The sequence below is a fragment of the Camellia sinensis genome, chromosome 3 (genome assembly GCF_055761805.1).
Source record: "Camellia sinensis isolate YWXY chromosome 3, ASM5576180v1, whole genome shotgun sequence".
Classification (NCBI taxonomy): Eukaryota; Viridiplantae; Streptophyta; class Magnoliopsida; order Ericales; family Theaceae; genus Camellia; species Camellia sinensis.
The window spans coordinates 176,507,997-176,518,330 of record NC_138963.1 but is presented as its reverse complement, the minus strand read 5'-3'; the positions used below and the strand labels follow the sequence as shown (position 1 = coordinate 176,518,330).

Genomic DNA, 10,334 nt, shown 5'->3' with positions numbered 1-10,334 from the left:
ATATATGCATGTCTCGATCCTCGTGCCACCAATCACGCATACCGAGGCATGATGGCCGAGGAGTCGAAATGCACAACTCAATATAGGATGAATGCACATGAAACTACAGCTAAAACCTAACTGCATCATGGATAATCCGGAGTGTCGGTGACTGGGGAATTGAGACACATTCCGTCACTCGGAGTACGAAATGTACCTCGTTTCCCGTGCCCGGGCTAACTCCTATCCCGAACACGATGCAATATGCGTGATATGCATGAAATGCGACTAAGATACAATCCTAACATACACCATGCTATGAAAGTGAGATGCCTCGAAGTGCGTGCACACGGGCACGCAAACCGAGAAAATGACAGAATGCAATCTAAGATACAACCTAATGTGCACTATGATCTGAAAATGAGATGCTTCGAAATGCGTACGCACGGGCACGCAAACCGAGAAAATACAAGAATGCAATGAAGATGAGATGCCTCAAAATACGTGCACACGGGCACGCAAACCGAGGCGATGGCATACGCAATGCAATAACAATGAGATGCCTCAAAATACGTGCACGCGGGCACGCAAACCGAGGCGGTGACAAAATGCTATGAAAAGGAGGCACCTCGAAATGCGTACACACGGGCACGCAAACCGAGGCAATGGTAAAATGCAATGAAAATGAGGCGTCTCGAAATACGTGCACACGGGCACGCAAACCGAGGTGATGGCATACGCAATGCAATCACAATGAGATGCCTCGAAATACGTGCACGCGGGCACGTAAACCGAGGCAGTGGCAAAATGCTATGAAAAGGAGGCACCTCAAAATGCGTGCACACGGGCATGCAAACCGAGGCAATGGTAAAATGCTATGAAAATGAGACGCCTCGAAATGCGTGCACACGGGCACGCAAACCGAGGCAATGGTAAAATGCTATGAAAATGAGACGCCTCGAAATGCGTGCACACGGGCATGCAAACCGAGGCAATGGTAAAATGCTATGAAAATGAGGTACCTCGAAATGCATGCACACGGGCACGCAAACCGAGGCGATGGCATACGCAATGCAAATGACATGGAAACATGATATGGGCTTATACCAACATGAGTGAGCCTCAGCCACACTCACATAGGATGTCGGCGGATAAAAAAAGGGGTGCCTCGAAATGCGTGCACACGGGCACGCAAACCGAGGCAATGACAAAATGCGATGTAATGTCATGGAAATGACAAATGGGCTTATACCAACATGAGTGAGCCTCAGCCACACTCACATAGGATGCCGGCGGATAAAAATGAAGTGCCTCGAAATGCGTGCACACGGGCACGCAAACCGAGGCGATGGCGGAATGCAATGAAATGACATGGAAATGAATGGCAATCATTCTAACAGAATTTCAGCAACAAAATATGGGGGAAAACAGTCCCGAAATGAAGCGAAATGATACCAAATGCAAGGAATTGTCCCGAAATGCAACATTAGGCACCCGAAATGGCCTATAGCTATGCCAAACATGCACAATATGGACATGCAATGCAAAGACAGAAGCTAGACAGTCCCAAAAAAGGCACTTTCACAGTTATAAACATGGCCAAAAAGCAAGCATAGGTATGGCAAAAATGGCATGCAAGAATAGGGGCCAAAAGAGGGGTAATGTAGCAAGTGATATAAGCAAAACCCAAACTGAAAAATTTCATTCTACAACACTGAAGAGGGACCAAAAATATGAATATTTACAGTTTATGGAAACCTTAAAATCAGTATACAAACATGCTAAAAGTGTGATGCAAAATTAGGCTCAAAAGTGGCTACAACATGAAGTATACAAAATAATCACCAAACAGCCAAAGACCCTTAATAAAACATGTAGAATGGACCAAAATAAGCACTTTTCCAGAACTGTAAAATGGCCAAAAACAAAAGCATGGTAGGCTAACTAAACATGCAAGAATGGGGAATAAAAGAGGGATATAACATGAAGTGACCTATGGAGGTCTCAAACCATGAAAGGACCTAAATGAAAAATGAAGAATGACAGAACTGTAAAATGGCCAAAAACAAAAGCATGGTAGGCTGCCATCGCATACAAGAATGGGGAAGAAAAGAGTAGTATAAAGGTAGGTACAACATGGAAGTCCCGAATGGTGTTGAGCCCTTCTTCAATGTTGAAGAGGGGCTCAAAATAAGCCTAATATCAGTTTACAACATGCTCGAAAATAAATTTATCATGGGCCAAAAATAGCATGCAAGATTGTGACATATAAGAGGATCAATGAAGCAAGTGTGTCATGGAGGGCTCAAACAGGGTTGAGCCCTTAATGAAAAGTGAATATGAGCTCAAAAGAGGGCCCTTTTCAGTTAGGGCCGGAGCTTGAAACAAAAATCAAGTGGGGCTTAGAAATAGATCAAGAAAAAGGGTCAAAAGGGTAAAAGTATTACTTACCCTTGAAGACTCAAACTTTTGTTGCTTCTTGGATGAATTTGCAGCTTCTTTAGCCTTTGAGAAACCTTCCTTGTTGCTGGAAATGAGGTGGTGGTGGTAGAGCTTGGTGGTGTAGAAGGAATGATGGTTAGAGACTTAGGGTTTTTCAAAGAATTGAGAAGGATGAAGATGGAGTTATGTATGGAGGCTTGAAGGAGAGTTTTTCTAACCCCAAAATACTACAAGGCTTGCTTGCTATATAGGCCAACAAGGGGGTGTAAAGGTGGGGGAAAAGGAGAGCAATATTCCTCCACGAAATATCCCTCAGATAAAGATCTTGTCTGGGGGAAACAGCTCCACAGCTGTAAAGTGTACAGTGCAAGGAAGCAGGCCGGCCTGGTACTTTTGTTGCAGGTGGCCGGCCGGCCACACCCCCTAGCCGGCCGGCTAGGGGTCAAAAGGTTCAATGAGATTTTCTGGCCGGCCACCAACTGGTGGTGTTCTCCTATGTGTGTACAACACAACCATGTGGTTAAAATTCCAAGAAAGTGGGTCCAAGGGGTTCAACATTGGCCCGGAAAGAGGGGTTCAAAAGGGTCAAGTTGAATTACTGGCCGGCCATGAACTTTTAGGGTCCTCTCATGTGTGTACATCACAAATATGTGGTCCAAAGTTCAAGAAAAAAGGTCCAAGGGGTTCAACATTAGCCCGGAAGGAGGGGGTCAAAAGGGTCAAGTTGAATTACTGGCCGGCCATGAACTTTTAGGGTCCTCTCATGTGTGTACATCACAAATATGTGGTTCAAAGTTCAAGAAAAAAGGTCCAAGGGGTTCAACATTAGCCCGGAAGTGCGAAAAACGGGCGCCGGAGGGCGTCGGAGGATGTATAACTGATTGCTGCAACAATTGCTGGCCTCTCACCCTTCAGTGACCTCCCCGGTGATAAAACAGAGGTACCTGCCAAAAATAAACGAAAACCGTTGCAAAACGAAAGCTCGGGGACCAAAACACGCAGTTCGGGGTCCCGAAAATGGGCTGTTAAGCACCGAAAGTGGCATTCGGCCACGAAGTGGGCTTCTCAGCCCCCAGTGTCCCTAAAAAGGGAGTAAATAGGAAGTATGCCAAAAATTAGAGTAATAGGAGATGGTTAAGCGGTCCCAAACCGAGGCACACGGCCTGACGGCTCCGAAAACCGGGAACCAGACTCCGAAACGGGTAAAATGGCCTACGGCCACAAAATGTAGCCTACGGCCACTGAGAGATGGTCTACGGGACCTCTCCCTCCCCTCAGGAAAAGAAACAGAGAAAACCGAGTCTGGTTCGTAAACCGAGACAAGGCACAGAAGAGGGTTCGGAAGTCCGGAGGCAGGGCTTACAGCCGTGACTCTGAAACTTCTGAACAAGCACATTATGCAACATCACCAAGCGCTCAATCGGTGACGTCTGAGTCTTAAGGTCGGTCAAAAATGGGTTGTCTACAGTTGCCCCTCTTTGACAGAACTCGGAAGTCATAAGTGACGGGAGTGAATGTCAAAGCCCAGAGACGACCCATTTTTGACAAGGCCGAAGACTTAGACAAACAGGCAGGATAAACAGAGATGTGCCCGCAGGCATGCCCGCAGGTAGGGGCAAAGTGCAAAGCGATATGCAAGAAGCCGAAGGTAACCCAATGATCATGCAAATGCAGCAAGCTGTAATGAAGCAAGTATTCGCAAATAGATGCAACAGTTTTAAGCAAGAATGCAAAGCAACAACTACATTTCATGCAGTTAAGAATGCGGAGGATTATTCAATCCCCGCCACGTCTCACACGGAGAAGATACGATACCTGCGCGATTCGTCTGGTCGCACCAGCCTCAATTGAACCGTACATACAATATTGTGCCTGCAAAAGAGAGAAACTCAACGAGCACAATATGCTAACAACATGTATTTAATGTGATTCTGAAAGTTTGACACACGCAGTGCCTGTGAGTGTATGCATCGCAATGCAAGAGTAGAACATGCGTGACAACGAATGCTCAAACATGGAGGTATGCCAATATCAAGAAATGTACGTGACAAGGCAAGTATGCTCATGAGAATGCAAGATAATGTGCACGATAGCGCGAAACGAGCATGAATCAGGGTGATCACTTGTCATGAAACAACGAGTACGGAAATGCGTGTTTCGGCGAAGGCAACCCAATTACGGCCTCCGATCCGCTTCCCTGAAAGGTTACAACTCATTCAAAAAGGATACACTTTGATTTCAATGAATGATGATGAGACACATGTCAGATCTCGAAGCCGAAGTCCCGACAGAGCAATTTCGCGACCGGAAGTGTACTTTTCTTGAACTTTTTCAGGTCCCGAGAATTCCGATCTTCCTCAAAATTTGCAGAGAGCTAGGTGGGCATGTGGGGAACATGGCCGGCCGTTTATCTTCCCAAGGGGAGGTGGCCAACCGGTTTCCCATAAAGCTAATGGCTGGCCGGCCATTTCTGCAAAAAGAAGATAGCTGGCCGGCTAGGAATAGGGGCCGGCCGGCCATGTGCTTTATCCGGGGGTATTTTGGTCTTTTTCAACCCCTTCCTTCATGCTTCTTCAACCAAGACTTGAGGCCTATAAAAGGCAGCCTAGGCCCCCTCCTTTTCTTGCCTTCTACAACACTTTCCTCTCCATATCTGAGTTTCACGCGCATTTTCCAACGCCCCGTGCAAATTGTTTTCGCAAAAACACTCAGTTTCAAGCACTTTGAAGCGATTAAATTCCGGCTTCGGAGCTTCTTTTTGCATTTTCGCCACTTGAGGTAAGTTTGTCTCAATATTTGAAATATTTTCTCGGGAGTTGACTTTTGTTGACTTTTCATTTCCCGAGGGTTGACTTTTGTTGACTTTTTCCAATTTTGGCCCATTTTGCTCATTTCTGCTCCCTTTTACAGATTCTTTGAAAATGGCGGGAAATTCTCCCCACGGCGGAGGTTTTCCAGGTGCCGGAGATGATTTCGATCCCATGACTCTACTCCCGAGGACCCGACCTTTCATTCCCGGGAGGTACCGTCCGCCAACACACGTCCTCCCTCGTGCTGTCTTCCGTCACTTTACCAGTTTTGACGAGCGAGCACCCGGGGATCTACTTCTCAGAGAGCCGGAGCAGCATCTCTCTTACGAGGCCCGAGAGGTATTTACCTCATCTTCCGTATTTTACATTTCGCACATTTGCCATGCTTGAACATGCAGTTTAGCTTATGACATAGTACTTTGCTTACATCTTGAACATGTAGTTTCAACACTTGAATTTTTGAACACTTGGCTCACCAATTAATTGTGAACGCACTGTACACATTAGTTAAAAGGCGAACACACGGTTCAAACACTGATTTGTCGAACACACAGCTCAAATTCGAAAGTGGACACACAGCCCACATTTTGAATTTTCTGAACACGCAGCCCAGATTAGATAGTGAACACGCAGCCCACAATTTAACTGAAAGTTGAACACGCAGCCCAAACTTCAAATTTTCTGAACACGCAGCCCACAATTTAACTGAAAGTTGAACACGCAGCCCAAACTTCAAATTTTCTGAACACGCAGCCCAGGTAGATAGTGAACACGCAGCCCACAATTTAACTGAAAGTTGAACACGCAGCCCAAACTTCAAATTTTCTGAACACGCAGCCCAGATAGATAGTGAACACGCAGCCCACAATTTAACTAAAAGTTGAACACGCAGCCCAAACTTCAAATTTTCTGAACACGCAGCCCAGATAGATAGTGAACACGCAGCCCACAATTTAACTGATAGTTGAACACGCAGCCCAAACTTCAAATTTCCTGAACACGCAGCCCGGATTAATAGTGAACACGCAGCCCACAATTTAACTAAAAGTTGAACACGCAGCCCAAACTTCAAATTTTTTGAACACGCAGCCCAGATTAATAGTGAACACGCAGCCCACAATTTAACTGAAAGTTGAACACGCAGCCCAAACTTCAAATTTCCTGAACACGCAGCCCAGATAGATAGTGAACACGCAGCCCACAATTTAACTGAAAGTTGAACACGCAGCCCAAACTTCAAATTTCCTGAACACGCAGCCCAGATTGATAGTGAACACGCAGCCCACAATTTAACTGAAAGTTGAACGCGCAGCCCAAACTTCAAATTTTCTGAACACGCAGCCCAGATTAATAGTGAACACGCAGCCCACAATTTAACTGAAAGTTGAACACGCAGCCCAAACTTCAAATTTCCTGAACACGCAGCCTAGATTAATAGTGAACACGCAGCCCACAATTTAACTGAAAGTTGAACACGCAGCCCAAACTTCAAATTTTCTGAACACGCAGCCCAGATTAATAGTGAACACGTAGCCCACAATTTAACTGAAAGTTGAACACGCAGCCCAAACTTCAAATTTCCTGAACACGCAGCCCAGATTAATAGTGAACATGCAGCCTACAATTTAACTGAAAGTTGAACACGCAGCCCAAACTTCAAATTTCCTGAACACGCAGCCCAGATTAATAGATTTGCATGTAGCTTATTTCACTTTATCGGCATACAGCCCATTTCATCTCATTGGCACACAGCCCACTTCATTTCATTGGCACACAGCCCATTCATTTCATTGGCACACAGCCCATTCATTTCATTATTGACAAATGTATTCATTCTGAATGCAGGTTGGTTCCCGCAGTGTGCGGGGGTATGGTTCCACCATCGCACGGGACTGGTACGCCGAGCTCCCGAAGGCCGTCCGAGATTTGGTAGATTTGGCAGGATTCGGGCCTTTCTGCGTCGGGTTGTCACGTTGTCCTGCCAGGAGGACACTGATGGCAGCCTTGGTAGAGAGATGGTGGGACACCACCAACTCCTTTCATTTCTCTACTACCGGGGACATGACCATGACCCCTTTTGACTTCGCTGTATTGACCGGCCTTGACGTTGGAGGTTGGTCCATCCCCTACGATGAGGATATGGGCGAGTGGGAGGCCGCCTGGATGTATTTATTGGGGGCTCGCCCACCTGTCGATAGGGTCTCTGGGAGAGTCCGATACACTTGGTTCTCCTCCCATTTCCGGCGGGCGGAGATGGTGCCTGAGACTCCCGAGGAGACCGAGCAGTATGCCCGTGGTTTCCTTATGTTCCTCTTCGGGACTACCCTGTTCGCCGACAGAGGGAACACCGTTGGGCTATACCTGCTGAGCGCTCTAGTCGACCTATCACAGGTCCATCGATATGACTGGGGTGGCGCCGGCCTGGCTACCCTTTACTTTTATATGAGCGCGACCTCCCGCGGGCGGGGCGACTTACTTGGCGGCTACTGGAGAGCCTGGGAGGTACTTTTCTGTCCCCTTTGATTTACATTTCTGCTTTTCATTACTTGTACATTGCACACCCAGCGCACTTTTACAGTCTGTATTTTGCTCTCAGCATTTCGTACTTGCATTCTGCACTGTTTTTCTCAGCTATGGGTCTATGTATACTTCCCATCATTAGCCCCAGAGCTGGAGGTGGTAGGGATTCCCATGACCCCATATTCATTGGTGTTCGAGGGCCCACACCGGCCGAGGCCTCGAGAGACCCTCCTTCGCCTGCGACAGTACTTTGACACTGTGCGACATTCAGAGGTACCTCAGAACTTTTAATTCCTTTCATTCTCATCTTTGATTTGCTCTGTATATTCTCGATTTCTGATTGGTTTATGCATTTATCATCCGCAGATTACATGGCAGCCCTGGGTGTCCCTGGGTGACGGCCTCCGACTCCAGTATATCGGAGCGTCGGGCATTTTCCAGTATAGGGTCCTGCTCGAAGGGCCGGTTGGCAGGGTATGGTTCCTGGGGGAGCGCTTTCTGCGCCAGGTATGGGGGTATCTTTCTCAGGATATTCCCGTAGTACCCCCAGCCAGTATGCGGACTGCTGACAGGCTCTCTTACTCAGAGGTAGTCGGCGCCATGCTGGGCAGTGATGCTTTACTATACATTGAGGAGGGGGACTACGCCACTTACCGTCATATATATTTGATGCCTCCATTGACGGGAGCTCATATCCCGATGATGAGGCCTGCCGGTATGTCATCCTCGGATCAGGCTCGGGCACGGGCTGCAGACGCCCCTTCTACTAGCAGGGCCGGTACATCTAGAGGTGGGAGTAGACCGGTTCCTCCGGCTCCGTCGGTTCATCCTCATCCCGGATGGCCAGATATGCCTACTGAGTTGATGACGTGGCAGTATGGGGCTAGCTCTCCGACTCCGATTCCACTAGAGCCTCCGATGCCCAGTGATCGATACGCCATTGATCCGGACTCACCGCCGGTATGCTCCACTTCTTTTCATTCATCATTCAAATGTTTAGACACTCTTCTGTTCACTGATGATTATGAGCTCATTTTTGCAGCCATCGCGAGGGTACATGGAGGAGGTGGTTGGATTGGTGGCCACACTCGAGGGCATGGTCCTGCGTAGGGAGGCACAGTTGTCTATCGCAGGCATCCAGGTACCCTTCAGTTTTCTGGCATTTATCATACTTCTGATGACATGCTGATTTCTACTGCATCGATAGACTATTTGTGTAGAGCACATCTGACACACACCCCACTTGTACACTGTATTAACATGCACCCACTTTACGTATCCTTTGCTTGTATCTGCATCTGATGTATATATTTGGACTGATGTATTTGAATTGAACTCTTTGTTTTCAGATGCCTTCATGGTCCGGTCAGCCGCAGACCAGGCCACCTGGGCCTCATTGGGGAGCTGGGCCATCTGGGCGTTTTCAGGGGGCGGGGCCATCTCGGCCTTCCCGAGGAGCCGGGCCATCTAGGCCTTTTCGAGGAGCTCGAGGGGGGCCTGTCCGCAGACGCAGGGCTCACATTGTGGAGGTGGAGCCTGATGAGGAGGAGGAGGATGCTGAGGAGGAGGAGGAGGCTACCGACCGTCAGTCAGAGACATCTGCTGAGGAGGGGGGCTCCGGTTTTGGCTCGGGGAATAGAGGCGAGGCTGAGGGGAATCCTGAGGATGACAGCTCTGACTCAGATGATGGTGTGGAGATTGTCCCGCAGAAGAGGATGAGGCGTGCTTCTCGTTCCCGCTCCCGAGGACTTTGATGTTGCTATTTCCTGCTTTATTTTTCTTTTTGCTAGTAATTTGTAGCACTTTGTACATTGTTAGGCAATTTTATTTTTTGTAAAACTTGTACCTTTGTTTGTTGTAAAGCATGATGGAATGAAATAGCTTTTGAAAAAGTGTTTGTATTTTAAACTTTTAGCATCGTATCGCATCATTTATTTTGCACAAAAATGAAATTGAATGGTAATGTGCATTGTGTAATCACCAAGTCAGGTAGTGAACCGACGCAACAAACTAAGCAACTCAACTTACTAAGATATAACAGAATCTTTAGCAAGTTTACAACTCGATAAACAAAATGCAACAACGCAAATAAACAAGACTTTAACAAAAATTGCTTAAACAGAGAGCAATGACTCAAAAACACGAAACACGTCCGCTCGACAAACAACTCGATAAGCAAAACAACAACTCGATAATCAAAACTACAACTCGATAAACAAAACTCAACAACAACAAAGTGTACTTCTGACGATCTGGGCATCGGAACGCATCCGAAACGGAGGGAGATGAAGGCCTTTGACTCTCCCGTTGCATGGAAATGCTTGGAACTTTCCCTCGAAGAGTAAAACAGGGCCAAGGGGATACACTAGAGCATTGCTGGCCAACCTGGAGTCGGCCGGCCATTTTTGTGGAGAGAGACAGCTGGCCGGCCATTTCTGAAAAAGTAAATGGCTGGCCAGCCAGAAAAGGTGGCTGGCCGGCCACTCAATCCTGCAGCCACCAGATTTTTGACACGTGTCCCCGTGAATAGTGTTTTTCCCTCTATAAAAGCTTCAACTTCGGGAACATTCATTTCATCTTAGT

At 47.3% G+C, this 10,334-nt stretch overlaps 1 protein-coding gene across 1 annotated transcript; it reads left to right on the top strand.

The window, feature by feature from the left end:
• Window positions 1-7,484: 7,484 nt before the first annotated feature.
• On the top strand, window positions 7,485-9,644 carry LOC145822047 (uncharacterized). The gene is made up of 3 exons (XM_082918624.1): window positions 7,485-7,733; window positions 7,863-8,024; window positions 8,118-9,644. The coding sequence occupies exons 1-3, from the start codon at window positions 7,485-7,487 to the stop codon at window positions 8,859-8,861; spliced, it is 1,155 nt and encodes a 384-aa protein (XP_082774750.1). The 3' UTR covers window positions 8,862-9,644.
• Window positions 9,645-10,334: the final 690 nt, after the last annotated feature.

Excerpts from the sequence above, each read along its gene's own strand:
- LOC145822047 (XM_082918624.1), top strand. The coding sequence starts at position 7,485 with ATGGTGCCTGAGACTCCCGAGGAGACCGAGCAGTATGCCCGTGGTTTC. Across the intron at positions 7,734-7,862 it reads GCTACTGGAGAGCCTGGGAG|CTATGGGTCTATGTATACTT; the intron begins GTACTTTTCTGT and ends TGTTTTTCTCAG. Across the intron at positions 8,025-8,117 it reads ACACTGTGCGACATTCAGAG|ATTACATGGCAGCCCTGGGT; the intron begins GTACCTCAGAAC and ends TATCATCCGCAG.